Here is a 17,614-nt window from a genome sequence, read left to right as displayed (position 1 = left end):
GTATATATACAGTCAGGTGTATACAGTGAGGTGGATATATACAGTCAGGTGTATACACTCAGGTGTATATATACAGTCAGGTGTATACAGTCAGGTGTATATATACAGTCAGGTGTATATATACAGTCAGCTGTATACAGTTAGGTGTATATATACAGTCAGGCTGTATACATTCAGGTGTATATATACAGTCAGCTGTATACAGTTAGGTGTATATATAGTCAGCTGTATACAGTCAGGTGTATATATACAGTCAGGCTGTATACATTCAGGTGTATATATACAGTCAGCTGTATACAGTTAGGTGTATATATAGTCAGCTGTATACAGTCAGGTGTATATATACAGTCAGGCTGTATACATTCAGGTGTATATATATAGTCAGCTGTATACAGTTAGGTGTATATATAGTCAGCTGTATACAGTCAGGTGTATATATACAGTCAGGTGTATATATACAGTCAGGCTGTATACCGTCAGGTGTATATATACAGTCAGGCTGTATACAGTCAGGTGTATATATACTGTCAGGTTGTATACAGTCAAGTGTATATATAGTCAGGCTGTATACAGTCAAGTGTATATATACAGTCAGGTGTATATATACAGTCAGGCTGTATACAGTCAGGTGTATATATACTGTGAGGTTGTATACAGTCAAGTATATATACAGTCAGGCCATATACAGTCAGGTGTATATATAGTCAGGCTGTATACAGTCAAGTGTATATATACAGTCAGGCGTATATACCGTGTTTTTCCAAAAATAAGACCCTGTCTTGTACTTTTTTTGCCCCCCAAAAAAGCACTAGGGCTTATTTTTGGAGGAGGTCTTATTCTTGGAGAAACACGGCCAAAAAAAGCAGACCCCCCACTTCCCAGGAGACTCATACTTACCAGACCCGGAAGTCTGCTTGGCTCCCAGGTCCTCCCTCTGATGTTCGGTGGGTGCTGCACGCCGTCCTCCCCTGCTTTTGGCTGACACACTGACACACAGCAGATCGCAGATCACAGACACATACACACACATCACATCCAGCGTTAAAGAATGCTTCCAGCCACAGGGAATGATGGGAGGAAGTCACGTGTGTACGCAGGTCCTGTAAGCAAGCATTGTGGCAGGTCCTTGCGCTCCACTGCACTGCCTGTCAGGATTCTGCCGGCGAGAAGAAATCGGTGTCGCTGGATGTTGTGAGTGTGTGATTCGATGTTTGTGTGTGCTTTGTGATTTTTGTGTGTGAGAGATCAGGGGTGTGAGTGTGTGCGATCACTGCAGGTCCTCTGCTTGGCGTCTGGTTAGTGTGATTGCAGGGTGTCCGCTGTTTATAATGAAGTGCAGTATTTGTTAACTTTTTTAGCTGCACGGACACTTCATTATTGAACCGCAACTAGGGCTGATTTTCAGGGGAGGGCTTATGTTTAAGCCTTGCTCCGAAAATACTGAAAATCCCTGCTAGGGCTTATTTTTGGGGGAGGTCTTATTTTTGGAAAAACAAGGTATATACTGTCAGGTTGTATACAGTCAAGTGTATATATACAGTCAGGCTGTATACAGTTAGGTGTAGGTATATAGTCGGGTTGTATACAGTCAGATGTATATATACAGTCAGCCGTATATAGTCAGGTATATATACAGTCAGGTGTATACAGTCAGATGTATATATACAGTCAGCCGTATATAGTCAGGTATATATACAGTCAGGTGTATACAGTCAGGTGTATATATACAGTCAGCTGTCTACAGTCAGGTGTATATATACAGTTAGGTTGTATACAGTCAGGTGTATATATACAGTCAGCTGTATACAGTCAGGTGTATATATATAGTCAGATGTATACAGTCAGGTGTATATACACAGTCAGGTGTATAAATACAGTCAGGCTGTATACAGTCAAGTGTATATATACAGTCAGGTGTATACAGTGAGGTGGATATATACAGTCAGGTGTATACAGTCAGGTGTATATACAGTCAGCTGTATACAGTTAGGTGTATATATAGTCAGATGTATACAGTCAGGTGTATATATACAGTCAGGTGTATACAGTCAGGTGTATATATACAGTCAGGCTGTATACATTCAGGTGTATATATACAGTCAGCTGTATACAGTTAGGTGTATATATAGTCAGCTGTATACAGTCAGGTGTATATATACAGTCAGGTGTATACAGTCAGGTGTATATATATACATTCAAGTGTATATATACAGTCAGGTGTATACATTTAGGTGTATATATACAGTCAGGTGTATACAGTCAGGTGTATATATACAGTCAGGTGTATACAGTCAGGTGTATACAGTCAGGTGTATATATACAGTCAGGTGTATACAGTCAGGTGTATATATACAGTCAGGTTGTATACAGTCAGTTGTATATATACAGTCAGGTGTATACAGTCAGGTGTATATATACATTCAAGTGTATATATACAGTCAGGTGTATACAGTTAGGGTGTATATATACAGTTAGGGTGTATATATACAGTCAGGTGTATACAGTCAGGTGTATATATACAGTCAGGTGTATACAGTCAGGTGTATATATACAGTCAGGTGTATACAGTCAGGTGTATATATACATTCAAGTGTATATATACAGTCAGGTGTATATATACAGTCAGGTGTATATATACAGTCAGGTGTATACAGTCAGGTGTATATATACAGTCAGGTGTATACAGTTAGGTGTATAGTCAGGTGTATATATACAGTCAGGTGTATAGTGAGGTGTATATATACAGTCAGGTTGTATACAGTCAGGTGTATATATACATTCAAGTGTATATATACAGTCAGGTGTATACAGTCAGGTGTATATATACAGTCAGGCTGTATACATTCAGGTGTATATATACAGTCAGCTGTATACAGTTAGGTGTATATATAGTCAGCTGTATACAGTCAGGTGTATATATACAGTCAGGTGTATACAGTCAGGTGTATATATATACATTCAAGTGTATATATACAGTCAGGTGTATACATTTAGGTGTATATATACAGTCAGGTGTATACAGTCAGGTGTATATATACAGTCAGGTGTATACAGTCAGGTGTATACAGTCAGGTGTATATATACAGTCAGGTGTATACAGTCAGGTGTATATATACAGTCAGGTTGTATACAGTCAGTTGTATATATACAGTCAGGTGTATACAGTCAGGTGTATATATACATTCAAGTGTATATATACAGTCAGGTGTATACAGTTAGGGTGTATATATACAGTCAGGTGTATACAGTCAGGTGTATATATACAGTCAGGTGTATACAGTCAGGTGTATATATACAGTCAGGTTGTATACAGTCAGTTGTATATATACAGTCAGGTGTATACAGTCAGGTGTATATATACATTCAAGTGTATATATACAGTCAGGTGTATACAGTTAGGGTGTATATATACAGTCAGGTGTATACAGTCAGGTGTATATATACAGTCAGGTGTATACAGTCAGGTGTATATGTACAGTCAGGTGTATATATACAGTCAGGTGTATATATACAGTCAGGTGTATACAGTCAGGTGTATATGTACAGTCAGGTGTATATATACAGTCAGGTGTATATATACAGTCAGGTGTATACAGTCAGGTGTATATATACAGTCAGGTGTATACAGTCAGTTGTATATATACAGTCAGGTGTATACAGTCAGGTGTATATATACATTCAAGTGTATATATACAGTCAGGTGTATACAGTTAGGGTGTATATATACAGTCAGGTGTATACAGTCAGGTGTATATATACAGTCAGGTGTATACAGTCAGGTGTATATGTACAGTCAGGTGTATATATACAGTCAGGTGTATATATACAGTCAGGTGTATACAGTCAGGTGTATATATACAGTCAGGTTGTATACAGTCAGTTGTATATATACAGTCAGGTGTATACAGTCAGGTGTATATATACATTCAAGTGTATATATACAGTCAGGTGTATACAGTTAGGGTGTATATATACAGTCAGGTGTATACAGTCAGGTGTATATATACAGTCAGGTGTATACAGTCAGGTGTATATGTACAGTCAGGTGTATATATACAGTCAGGTGTATATATACAGTCAGGTGTATACAGTCAGGTGTATATGTACAGTCAGGTGTATATATACAGTCAGGTGTATATATACAGTCAGGTGTATACAGTCAGGTGTATATATACATTCAAGTGTATATATACAGTCAGGTGTATATATACAGTCAGGTGTATATATACAGTCAGGTGTATACAGTCAGGTGTATATGTACAGTCAGGTGTATATATACAGTCAGGTGTATATATACAGTCAGGTGTATACAGTCAGGTGTATATATACATTCAAGTGTATATATACAGTCAGGTGTATATATACAGTCAGGTGTATATATACAGTCAGGTGTATACAGTCAGGTGTATATATACAGTCAGGTGTATACAGTCAGGTGTATATATACAGTCAGGTGTATATATACAGTCAGGTGTATACAGTCAGGTGTATATATACAGTCAGGTGTATACAGTTAGGTGTATAGTCAGGTGTATATATACAGTCAGGTGTATAGTGAGGTGTATATATACAGTCAGGTTGTATACAGTCAGGTGTATAGTGAGGTGTATATATACAGTCAGGTGTATACAGTCAGGTGTATATATACCGTCAGGCTGTATACAGTCTAGTCTATATATACAGTCAGGTGTATACAGTCGGATGTTACTCTTCTCGCCTCCTGTGCAGTGCAGTCGGTGCCGGCGCTGTGTTGTCTTCTGAACATTTCAATAAAGTTTATTGAACAGGGCTCGCAGCGTAAACAAACATGGCGGCTGCAGCAGCCGGAGACACTGACTGACCCGGGGGAGCTGGGATCCTTCTCCGCACACCGGCCACCATGGAGGACACGGCGGGGTTCAGTGAGGACAGTGACGAGCAGCCTGAGGTGAAGATCATCGGCTCTGAGCTGGTGGAGAATTACACGGTGAGTGGCCGGGCCCGGCATAGTGATAGCGGTGTATGTGGCCCCTGCTGTGCTAGGCTGTGAGACTGCTGCAAAACTACAACTCCCAGCATTCCCGCCAGAGACAGTAACTGCTGGGGCATGATGGGAGTTGTAGTTTTTAATCAGCTGAGTGCCTACCAGCTGAAATCCATTGCAGCAAACTTTTGGGGCAGTTCTGGTGTTTATGAAGGAGCAGAGGCGCCTGAGCAGGGATACCCTCCGCCATCAGCCACCGCTGCCCAGAGGAAAACCACCGAAAACTGGGGACGGGCCCTAAAATGGGATTCCAACCCCTTCCTAACTGGGACATGTCTCTTTTTGTTTTTCTTTTTCTAGGGGGGATTTGGCCACATCCAGCGTCAGACTGGAGCACCCTGGTCCCACCATGTAGCTACATAGAAGTAAATAAAAGACAGACAATTGCGTGGTAAGGCTGCTTTCACACCTCCGGTTTTAGCAGTGCGGCTAAATCCGGCTCTAAAACCTATGCAACGGATGCGGCGAAAAAAACGCATCCTTTTGCATAAGTTTTTACATGCGGCCCGTCCGTTTTTTGCCGGTTGCGGCACGCTACTGAGCATGCACAGTGCAAAAAAACTGCATGCGGCGGCCAAATGCGGTTTTTGCCGCATCCGTCATCCATAGGCATGCATTGGAAAAAGCGCCGCATCGGCCGGATGCGGTTCAATGCGTTTTTTTTTCACGGACCAAAAAACGTGCCAGGCAACATTCCATCCAGCCACCGCATGGGCTAAATATGCCGCATCCGGCAAAAACCGGACCGAACGCAAGGCCATGCGCACAATCCGGCACTAATGAAAGTCTATGCAGAAAAAACGCAACCGGTGGCAAAAAAAAACTGTTGCGTTTTTTGTGCAAAGAGCCGGATTGTGCCGCACAGCAAAAACCGGATGTGTGAAAGCCGCCTAACACGCACTAATATCCGGGTATAATACAAGGCAGTGCACGTCTCAAAGTCGCTCTCCTGTGTTATTATATTTTACCGCAGTGGCGGTGCTTTGTATTTAAGGTCCCTGACCTTCCCTTATACTCGTCCTCTGGTGTCTTCATCCTCTATCGCCATCACGCTCTTCGGTCTGTAACAGTTTGTGACCTGCCGGAAACTCAAGTGTTTCATGACTCTCACAGCCTTGTATTGTGCGCTTGTGATGTAACTTCTGGCCAGTCATAAGATGCAGGCACAAGATGGTGCCACAGGACAGGAGCAGTGCCGAAGAAAAGTGACAACACCGGAGGGTGAGGAGAAGACTGGAGGCCGGGATACTGAGTGAAAAGCGTCACTACAGCACTGACAAAAAGACGGAGAAATAAAAACTAAGCTGGAATGATGCTTAATGTTATAGATGAGAGGGCATCTGGATTTTGATGCAAACTCAATGATAAATGTCCCCCAATATGTAGGGGTAATACAGGAGGAAAAGGGGCTCAGTCAGTCAGGAGTGATACAGGGAGAAGGGGTTTCAGTCAGTTAGGGGCTATACTGGGAATGGGGCTCAGTAAGGGGTTGTAAAGGGGGATGGAGCGCCATTAGTCAAGGGTGGTAAAGGGGATGGGGTGCCGTCAGTCAGGAGTGATACATGGGGAGAAGGGGGCTCAGTCAGTTAGGGGCTATACTGGGAATGGGGCTTAGTCAGGGGTGGTAAAGGGGGGATGGGGCTCCGTCAGTCAGGAGTGATAGAGGGAGATGCAGCTCAGTCGGGTAATACAGGGAGAGGAGGCTCAGTCAGTCAGGAGTGATGCTGGGGAAGAAAGAGCTCAGTCAGGGTTGAAACAAGGGGAGGGAACGCAGTCATTCAGAGGTGATACGGGGAGAGTGTCTCAGTCAGTTAGGGGTGATATAGGGAGAGGGGACTCAGTCAAGAGTAATACAGGGGGAGAAGGGGCTCAGTCAGGGGTATAACAGGGGGAGGGGGCTCAGTCAGCCAGGGGTGATACAGGGAGAGAGGACGCAGTCTGTCGGGTGATACGGGAAGGGCTCAGTCAGAGTAGAGGAAATCAGGGCAGAATAGCGTTCTGTTCGTTACCTCTAGTGACTGGCATCTGCAGCTGAGGATCTTGTCACCAGTGACGCGCACTGTTCTCCGATGTTGTCTAACACTGAGAGGAGCAGCGCGCAGTCACTACTACCCTCCCTGCATAAACATCAGAGAGCGGAGCGCATCACTGGTGACAAGATCATCAGCTGCAGATGCCGCTCACTAGAGGTAAGGAACAGAACGCTGTTCCACCCAGATTTCTTCATATTACCACTCCAGTGCCTGGGCCCACCAAAGAATCCTCCAGTCCTCTGGTGTACCCATAGAAAATTAAAGGCAAAAATTAAGGATGAGGTGATACAGTGGGGAAGGGGGCCCTCAGGAAATTATAAATTTACTGTGGGACCTGTCCCCCTGTGTCATCTTTAAAGGGAACCTGTCACCAGTTTTTCATCGTAGAAGCGGCGGCCACCACCAGTGGGCTCTTATATACAGCATTCTAACATGCTGTATATAAGAGCCCAGGCCGTTGTGTAGAACATAAACACTTTATAATAATCACCTAACGGTCGCGCTACTGTGGATTCTAGACAGATGGGCGTCTCCGTTGTCCGCTGCCGGCGCCGCCTCTTTTGGCCATCTTTGTCGTCCTTTTTCTGTAGCCGCGGTGCATGACGCGTCTACATCATCCACACGTGCCGGCATTGAGATCCTGAGCAGATTAAAGTATTGTAGTGCACCTGCGCGGGATCAGCGAGTGTGTATGATGTAGGACGCGTCATGCACACAGGCTTCAGAAGGAGGGCGAAGATGGCTGAAAGAGGAGGCGCTGCCACCGGAGAACAGAAACACCCATCTGACTGGAATCCACCGCAGCGCGACCGTTAGGTAAGTATTATCAAGTGTTTTTTTTAATGTTTTACACAGCATGTTAGAATCCTGTATATAAGAGCCCCATTGGTGATGGCCGCCGCCTATACGCTGAAAAACTGGTGATAGGTTCCCTTTAAATTGCATGAGGGCCCCCTCCCCTAACTGCCCCAGGGCAGGTAATGGTAGAGGCTGGAGAACTATCTATATATTTTATTACTTTACATCACACTGCAGCCAGGCCAGCAATGCCCCTCTGCTGCTCCTCACATGGCAGCCAGGCCAGCAATGCCCCTCTGTTGCTCCTCACACGGCAGCCAGGCCAGCAATGCCCCTCTGTTGCTCCTCACATGGCAGCCAGGCCAGCAATGCCCCTCTGCTGCTCCTCACACGGCAGCCAGGCCAGCAATGCCCCTCTGCTGCTCCTCACACGGCAGCCAGGCCAGCAATGCCCCTCTGCTGCTCCTCACACGGGAGCCAGGCCAGCAATGCCCCTCTGCTGCTCCTCACACGGCAGCCAGGCCAGCAATGCCCCTCTGCTGCTCCTCACACGGCAGCCAGGCCAGCAATGTTCCTCTGCTGTTCCTCTCCGTTTACGATGGTGCTGCTTGGGCAGTTTCTGGTCCAATCACAGCACAGCTCTTTGCTTAACCTGTGCTGTGAGGTCACACAAAGAAAACTAACGCTCATTGGCTGCACTGTATCCAATCAGTGTTAGACTGTCACCACCACTGTCCATGGTTTTAAAGGAGGAGCCTGTCGCATGCAGGGAACAGAGCAGGTGATCATCAGCCGATGAGTGTGTCGGCAGGCTGTGTGATCATGGGCGCACCGCTCTCTGCGTGCGATGAGACTAATACAACTGCGGCTGCAGCAGGTGATGTGAAGGCGCTGCACTGCACTCCTTATCACCTTGTTTTAGTGCAGGCTGCTGGGTAAAAAGAAAAGCGCACACGGTGCACACTATTAAAACACCGAGCAGTGCAGGAGGCAAGACCTGCAATGCTGGACTGAAGGCGGGGCCCACCGGAGAATTCTCCGGTATCCCGGTGTTCCAGTCTGACCCTGGCCATGTCTTTAGTCACAGTGGCCACTACAGTAGGTGGAATGGACCCTTCATTTGGTGCTGGACCAAGACGTGTGTGAAATGGGCGTACCCCTAATTAGAGCAGAGTTTTCCTGGTGACAGGTCTGCCTCCGCCCCAATAAAGAGGGAGGGAACAAACCCTCTTTTTTTTTTTTTTTATCCGTGCCTGATGACACCGATGCAAGACTCACATGAGTCATACGCAAGTGTAATCATACCCTTACTTTGATAATATAGTGTAGCGCCCCTGAACTCATCAGGGCACTACTAGGTAATGCATCCTGACAAAGATGCAGGGCCTACCCCCAGGGACCAGGAAGACCAGTGCCGGTAACACCAAAACACATAATTAACCCCAGTTTCCTCTCCCAGCCAGGGTGACTGACTAGTCCGGGACCTAATGGATGGCCACCCAGGGGTGGAGCCAGTCCAGTCCATTAGCCGATGACCAGGTGGGAAGGGACAGACAGAAACACAGTGGAGTCCGGTAGTGACAGTTGAAGGGGACGGACGTGTCTGCAGACGAGGTCATGTAGCAGTGACCTAGGTGGCACAGGAGAGTGGTTGCCAGGGAGGGTACAGCCAGGTACCTCTGGAACCAGAGCACAGATGGGGCACAGGACCCTAGGTCAGGCGAACGCTTCAGGCTACCTGACAAATACCTGCACAGTGAGGGGACCTTCAAGGACCTCACTGACCCAAGAATCCAGGTGCAGCAGCAGTAAAGATAGAGCCAGGGACCGGAACAGAACATCGACCCTACAGGGTTCACACTGCCCGCTGTACGGACAAGAGACTGCCGACAGACAGTAAAGGACCCACAAACCCTCCAAGCCACGGGGTTCCACCAACCAGTGAAAGGTGCCTGAGAATGAGGCCACCGAGTCACCACACCGGCACTGACACTACAGGGATCTGACTCAGCCGGCCTTAGCGCAGCAGTACCAACAACTCAGTAAAACAACAGTTGCACTGCATCCCCATCGTGTGGTCTCCTTTCTTTCTGCACCGAATTCCACCATTTACTCCCTGGGACTCAGCCCTACTTGCGGAGGGCCCATCATCCAGGCTGCCATCACCATCAGCCCCAGTGGTAAAAGACTGTGCAGCGGTGGTTCCATCACTATAACTGCAACCCGCAAGTGGCGTCATGACACAAACTCTTTAATCTGTCCAGTATATGTAATCACGTTTAAAAAGCGTCCCCAGGGTCACGGAACCGGGCATCGGCCGTTACACAACCATGACACAGCATCCCCGTACATATACAGCCCGGGACCGAGTACCCCATAGCCCATGGGCGACACAATAGTCCCTACATCCTGGAAACACCCAGACGTGGAATTCATGAAGGACAGGTTTGCCAGGACTGATTTTCTAGTCCCGTGAATTCTTGGTTTGGTCCAGCCCTGATGTAACCTGTGTGGAAAGCCAATGATTATATCGTGACCTATTGTTTTGTTCTTTATCTTTCTTAGGTGTATATCATCGAGGTTTCCACTGGTTTATATAACTGGACTGTGAAGCATCGGTACAGCGACTTCTATGATCTCCATGAGAAGGTGAGTACATCGGCCAGATTCCTAATTCAGCCCCTCTTACACCTCAGGCCTTGAGCTCAGATCTTGAGAACATTGTCTTACAATTTACAACTAAGATCTCTGAGGTTTGGGATATTTTTCATTCTCTGTTAAATGATCTGTAATTGCTGTAATTACTGCTCGGATTAAGGTCACACGTGATGATGAGGATGGTTCTTCATATGTACAGTTATGTCATAACACTATATAGTAAGACGGAGCTCCGAAATGGTCGTTGTTTTTTCATTGAGGTTTTCTTCCTTTACTGAATGTAACTGACCAGTTCATTATCCCACTGGTTTCAGTGGTTGGATGAAATGTTCAGTTTAGTTATATTCATTTCTTCGGCGCTCCATTGGGAGACCCAGACGATTGGGTGTATAGCTACTGCCTCCGGAGGCCACACAAAGCATTACACTAAAAAGTGTAAGGCCCCTCCCCTTCTGGGTATACACCCCCCGTGGGATCACGGGCTGCTCAGTTTTCAAGCTTTGTGCGAAGGAGGTCAGACATCCACGCATAGCTCCACTGTTTAGTCAGCAGCAGCTGCTGACTATGTCGGATGGAAGAAAAGAGGGCCCATACTAGGGCCCCCAGCATGCTCCCTTCTCACCCCACTCTTGTCGGCGGTGTTTGTTAAGGTTGAGGTACCCATTGCGGGTACGGAGGCTGGAGCCCACATGCTGCTTTCCTTCCCCATCCCCCTGAAGGGCTCTGGGGAAGTGGGATCTTACCGGCCTCCAGACTCTGAGGCCGGGCTCCATCCACAGACCCGGAGATCCTGCTGGATACGGAGCTGAGTGCCGTCAGGGACAAGGCCCTGCAACATTCAGGTACTCTGTGTCCCCGTACAGACAGGCACAGACACACGCCAGAGTTGCTGGGTGTGCTAGTGCGCCGGGGACAGTAGCGCTGCGCGCCTGGGTCTTATTCACTACAGCTTAGCTGAGTGACTTTCTGTGTTGGGAACTACCGCGCCGACCGCCCCTGGAGCGGCGGCGCGGCTGAGACTTGTAGTGCGCCGGGGACTCGCGCTGACCGTGCTTGTACGACGGCAGCGCTCATAAATCTAGTCCCCGGCTTTTGCGGCCTAGCTCCGTTTCGTTCCCGCCCCCAACCCTGTCAATCACGGAAGGGGAGAGACGCTGTACAATCAGTCAGCGCCGAGGGCTGGAGTCTTATTTACATACTCCAGCCCCCTCACTGGGCACAGTGGGACGCCAGTTTCCCGCACTTTGTCTGAACACGCCCACGGACCGTCCCTCTTCACAGGACGCTGGCAGCCATTCCTGCATGCAGTCTGAGCTGGAGAACGGACATAGCCCTGGGAGACCCAGACAAGGGATTCTGGCGACCACACACCCGCTGTTAAGCGGGCGGTAAGCAGCACAAAAGTGCTGACCCCACTAGTGCCACAGTGTTATTTAGTGTACTTTTTGTCTGTACCTATATATTGCACTGTACGGTCGCTTCTTGGCTTATACCCCATTGCTCTGAGGAGACAACAGCATGTCATCCGCAAAAAGCAAGGGTGCCAAGGCACAGGCTTTATATGCTGCTTGTACCGCATGTGGGGCTGATCTACCGGCAGGTTCCACTGACCCCCATTGTGTGCAATGTTCGGTCCCTGTGCCACTTCGTCAGCCGGAGTCTATGGTGGTAGTGGCCCAGGCAGAGACGCCTGTGAACCCTGCCCCAGTGACGGGGACAGAGTTTGCAGTTTTTGCTGATAAGATGTGTGTGACTATGACAAAAATTCTTGAAACTTTGCAGTCCAGGCCGGTCACTCAGACCATGGACACTGTTGATGCAATGTTCCCCGGTCCCCCTCAGTTGGAACTAGTCCAGGCTACAAGGGGGTCTCAGGCATCACAGGCTGAAGGCTCTGACTCGGACGACAGTCCCAGGCAGCCTAAGCGAGCTCGCTGGGAAAGACCCTCGACGTCATCACACTGGTCAGGGTCTCAGCGAGAGGCTTCTCTGTATGATGAGGCAGAGGTAGCTGATCAGGAGTCTAATCCTGAGACCGCTCTCAATCTGGATACTCCTGATGGTGACGCTATGGTAAATGATCTTATAGCGGCCATCAATAGACTGTTGGATATTTCTCCCCCAGCCCCTTCAGCGGAGGAGGCAGCTGCACAGCAGGAGAAATTCCATTTCAGGTATCCCAAGCGTAAATTGAGTACTTTTCTGGACCACTCTGACTTCAGAGAAGCAGTCCAGAAACACCATACTTATCCAGACAAGCGTTTCTCCAAACGTCTTAAGGATACACGTTATCCCTTTCCCCCTGACGTGGTCAAACGCTTGACCCAGTGTCCAAAAGTGGACCCCCCAATCTCCAGGCTTGCGGCTAGGTCCATAGTTGCAGTGGAAGATGGGGCTTCACTAAAAGATGCCAATGACAGACAGATGGACCTTTGGTTGAAAGCGGTCTATGAAGCTATCGGCGCGTCGTTTGCTCCAGCATTCGCGGCCGTGTGGGCACTCCAAGCTATTTCAGCTGGTCTGGAGCAGGTGGACTCTCTCATACGTCCATCAGTGCCGCAAGTGGCGTCCTTAACCTCGCAAATGTCTGCGTTTGCGACTTACGCTATCAATGCGGTCCTAGACTCCACGAGCCGTACCTCAATGGCGTCCGCCAACTCTGTGGTTTTGCGCAGAGCCTTGTGGTTAAAGGAATGGAAAGCAGATTCTGCTTCCAAAAAATGCTTAACCAGTTTGCCATTATCTGGAGACAGACTGTTTGGTGAGCAATTGGCTGAAATCATTAAACAGTCCAAGGGTAAGGATTCTTCCTTACCCCAGCCCAGATCAAGCAAACCTCAACTGAGGAGAGGACAGTCGAGGTTTCGGTCCTTTCGAGGCTCGGGCAGGGCCCAATTCTCCTCGTCCAAGGGGACTCAGAAGGAGCAGAGGAGCTCAGATTCCTGGCGGGCTCACTCACGCCCAAAGAAAGCAACCGGAGGAACCGCTTCCAAGGCGGCTGCCTCATGACTTTCGGCCTCCTCCCTCCGCATCATCGGTCGGTGGCAGACTCTCCCGCTTTTGCGACATTTGGCTGCCACAGGTCAAGGACCGGTGGGTAACAGACGTTTTGTCTCACGGGTACAGGATAGAGTTCAGTTCTCGTCCTCCGCCTCGGTTCTTCAGAACTTCCCCACATCCCGACCGAACCGATGCCCTTCTGCAGGCGGTATGCTCTCTAAGGGCAGAAGGAGTGGTGATCCCTGTTCCTCTTCAGGAACGAGGTCAAGGTTTTTACTCCAATCTGTTTGTGGTACCAAAAAAGGACGGCTCGTTCCGTCCTGTTCTGGACCTAAAACTGCTCAACAAGCACGTAAAAACCAGGCGGTTCCGGATGGAATCCCTCCGCTCCGTCATTGCCTCAATGTCTCAAGCAGATTTTCTAGCATCAATAGACATCAAAGATGCTTATCTCCACGTGCCGATTGCTCCAGAGCACCAGCGTTTTCTACGCTTCGTGATAGAAGACGACCATCTTCAGTTCGTAGCCCTGCCCTTCGGTCTGGCGACAGCCCCACGGGTTTTCACCAAGGTCATGGCAGCAGTGGTAGCAGTCTTGCACTCTCAGGGACACTCGGTGATCCCTTACTTAGACGATCTGCTTGTCAAGGCACCCTCTCAAGAGGCATGCCAACACAGCCTAAACATTGCGCTGGAGACTCTCCAGACTTTTGGGTGGATCATCAACTTTTCAAAGTCAAACCTATCACCGACCCAATCACTGACATACCTTGGCATGGAGTTTCATACTCTCTCAGCGGTAGTGAAGCTTCCGCTGGACAAGCAGCGGTCACTACAGACAGGGGTACAGTTTCTCCTTCAAGGTCAATCGCACCCCTTAAGACGCCTCATGCACTTCCTGGGGAAGATGGTGGCAGCAATGGAAGCAGTCCCGTTTGCCCAGTTTCATCTGCGCCCACTTCAATGGGACATTCTCCGCCAATGGGACGGGAGGTCGACGTCCTTAGACAAGAAAGTCCTCCTCTCCCAGACGGCCAAGGACTCGCTTCAGTGGTGGCTTCTTCCCACCTCATTATCACAGGGAAGGTCCTTCCTACCCCCTTCCTGGGCGGTGGTCACGACAGACGCGAGTCTGTCAGGGTGGGGAGCAGTTTTTCTCCACCACAGGGCTCAGGGTACGTGGACTCAGCAGGAGTCCACTCTTCAGATCAATGTTCTGGAAATCAGGGCAGTGTATCTGGCCCTACTGGCCTTCCAACAGTGGCTGGAAGGAAAGCAGATCCGAATTCAGTCGGACAACTCAACAGCGGTGGCATACATCAACCACCAAGGCGGGACACGCAGTCGGCAAGCCTTCCAGGAAGTCCGGCGGATTCTGCTGTGGGTGGAAGCCACGGCCTCCACCATATCCGCAGTTCACATCCCGGGCGTAGAAAACTGGGAAGCAGACTTTCTCAGTCGCCAGGGTATGGATGCAGGGGAATGGTCCCTTCACCCGGACGTGTTTCAGGAAATCTGTCGCCGCTGGGGAATGCCGGACGTCGACCTAATGGCGTCTCGGCACAACAACAAGGTTCCGGCCTTCATGGCGCGGTCTCGCGATCAAAGAGCTCTGGCGGCAGACGCCTTAGTGCAGGATTGGTCGCAGTTCCAGCTGCCCTATGTGTTTCCACCTCTGGCACTCTTGCCCAGAGTGCTACGCAAGATCAGGTCCGATTGCCGCCGCGTCATACTCGTCGCCCCAGACTGGCCGAGGAGGTCGTGGTACCCGGATCTGTGGCATCTCACGGTCGGACAACCGTGGGCGCTGCCAGATCGACCAGACTTGCTGTCACAAGGGCCGTTTTTCCATCGGAATTCTTCGGCCCTGAACCTGACTGTGTGGCCATTGAGTCCTGGATCCTAGCGTCTTCAGGATTATCTCAAGGTGTTGTTGCCACCATGAGACAAGCTAGGAAGCCCACGTCTGCTAAGATCTACCACAGAACGTGGAAGATATTCTTATCCTGGTGCTCTGCTCAGGGAGTGTCCCCCTGGCCATTTGCATTGCCTACGTTTCTTTCCTTCCTGCAGTCTGGGTTGGAAAAAGGTTTGTCGCTCGGCTCCCTTAAAGGGCAAGTCTCAGCGCTATCTGTATTTTTTCAAAAGCGTCTAGCACGACTTCCTCAGGTACGCACGTTCCTGCAGGGGGTTCGTCACATCGTCCCTCCGTACAAACGGCCGTTAGACCCATGGGATCTGAACAGGGTACTAGTTGCTCTCCAGAAGCCGCCCTTCGAGCCTCTGAGGGATGTTTCACTTTCTCGACTCTCACAGAAAGTGGCCTTTCTGGTAGCGGTCACGTCTCTTCGGAGGGTGTCCGAACTGGCAGCGCTGTCATCTAAAGCCCCCTTCCTAGTGTTTCACCAGGACAAGGTAGTGCTGCGCCCGATCCCGGAGTTTCTCCCTAAGGTGGTATCCCCCTTTCATCTCAATCAGGATATCTCCTTACCTTCTCTTTGTACTCGTCCAGTTCATAGGTATGAAAAGGATTTGCATTTGTTAGATCTGGTGAGAGCACTCAGAATCTACATTTCCCGCACGGCGCCCCTGCGCCGCTCGGATGCACTCTTTGTCCTTGTCGCTGGTCAGCGCAAAGGGTCGCAGGCTTCCAAATCCACCCTGGCTCGATGGATCAAGGAACCAATCCTTGAAGCCTACCGTTCTGCCGGGCTTCCGGTTCCTTCAGGGCTGAAGGCCCATTCTACCAGAGCCGTGGGTGCATCCTGGGCATTACGACACCAGGCTACGGCTCAACAGGTGTGCCAGGCAGCTACCTGGTCGAGTCTGCACACTTTCACCAAACATTATCAGGTGCATACCTATGCTTCGGCGGACGCCAGCCTAGGTAGAAGAGTCCTGCAGGCGGCGGTTGCCTCCTCGTAGGGAAGGGCTGTTTTTGCAGCTCTAACATGAGGTATTAATTTACCCACCCAGGGACTGCTTTTGGACGTCCCAATCGTCTGGGTCTCCCAATGGAGCGCCGAAGAAGAAGGGAATTTTGTTACTTACCGTAAATTCCTTTTCTTCTAGCTCCAATTGGGAGACCCAGCACCCGCCCTGTTTCCTTCGGGATTTTTGGTTTTTTCGGGTACACATGTTGTTCATGTTGAACGGTTTTCAGTTCTCCGATGTTCTTCGGATTGAATTTGTTTAAACCAGTTATTGGCTTTCCTCCTTCTTGCTTTGGCACTAAAACTGAGCAGCCCGTGATCCCACGGGGGGTGTATACCCAGAAGGGGAGGGGCCTTACACTTTTTAGTGTAATGCTTTGTGTGGCCTCCGGAGGCAGTAGCTATACACCCAATCGTCTGGGTCTCCCAATTGGAGCTAGAAGAAAAGGAATTTACGGTAAGTAACAAAATTCCCTTCTTTGTGTTCAAGTGGAAAGATCGCGCCGCCTTCATCACGGAGGATCTGCTCAATGACCTGGGGTATTACTACATGACTTTTCCCCAATATTTATACGATTTTATCTTACAGCTGACGTCGGAGAACAAAATAGAGTGGAGTTTATTGCCTCCGAAGAAGATTATCGGGAAGAACTCCAAAAGCTTGGTGGAAAAAAGGCAGAAGGATCTGGAGGTCTATCTACAAGCCCTGCTCACAAAGTTCCCCGCCAGCGCCCCTAAAGCTTTGTCTCAGTTCCTGCACTTTCACTTGTATGTAAGTGATTCTAATACCAAGATCTGGGACCTTAAAGGGAACCTGTCACCAGATTTTGGCTTTCTAAAGTAAAACGAGCACCTTAAGCAGCGCCTGTACTGCTCTATAAAGGTGCACGTTACCCCCTGACTCCCCATAAACCCCAAAAATACTTCTATAAAATTTCCTGCCATGTAAGTAAATTGTCCGGTCTGATTGGCGTTCTAATCTGCACATCCTGTCCCTCCTTTCGCCGTCCTCCTGAGCTGATTGACGTGGATGACACCTTGGGCGCCATCCATGTAGGCGGGGAAATCTCACGCCTGTGCATACATATTCCTGGCTCGCGCAGGCACATTTTGCTGTACCCTATTGCAGGCAGAGCTGAAAACATAGGTGCACGAACTGGCGAGCTCTC

The 17,614-nt window shown here is 48.8% G+C and overlaps 1 protein-coding gene across 5 annotated transcripts in view; it reads left to right on the top strand.

The window, feature by feature from the left end:
• Positions 1-4,800: 4,800 nt before the first annotated feature.
• NISCH (nischarin) overlaps positions 4,801-17,614 on the top strand; it is a 170,864-nt gene continuing 158,050 nt past the window's right edge. For all 5 annotated transcript variants that reach the window (XM_075321742.1, XM_075321741.1, XM_075321743.1 and 2 more), the window contains exons 1-3: positions 4,801-4,966; positions 10,420-10,503; positions 17,035-17,217. In XM_075321742.1, the coding sequence (XP_075177857.1) occupies positions 4,880-4,966; positions 10,420-10,503; positions 17,035-17,217 (354 nt within the window). In that variant the 5' untranslated portion in view covers positions 4,801-4,879. The remainder of the gene's footprint in view (positions 4,967-10,419; positions 10,504-17,034; positions 17,218-17,614) is intronic.

The sequence above is a fragment of the Anomaloglossus baeobatrachus genome, chromosome 8 (genome assembly GCF_048569485.1).
Source record: "Anomaloglossus baeobatrachus isolate aAnoBae1 chromosome 8, aAnoBae1.hap1, whole genome shotgun sequence".
In the NCBI taxonomy this organism is placed as follows: Eukaryota; Metazoa; Chordata; class Amphibia; order Anura; family Aromobatidae; genus Anomaloglossus; species Anomaloglossus baeobatrachus.
The sequence above is the reverse complement of the archived record's forward strand: the minus strand, read 5'-3'. Positions and strand labels throughout refer to the sequence as shown.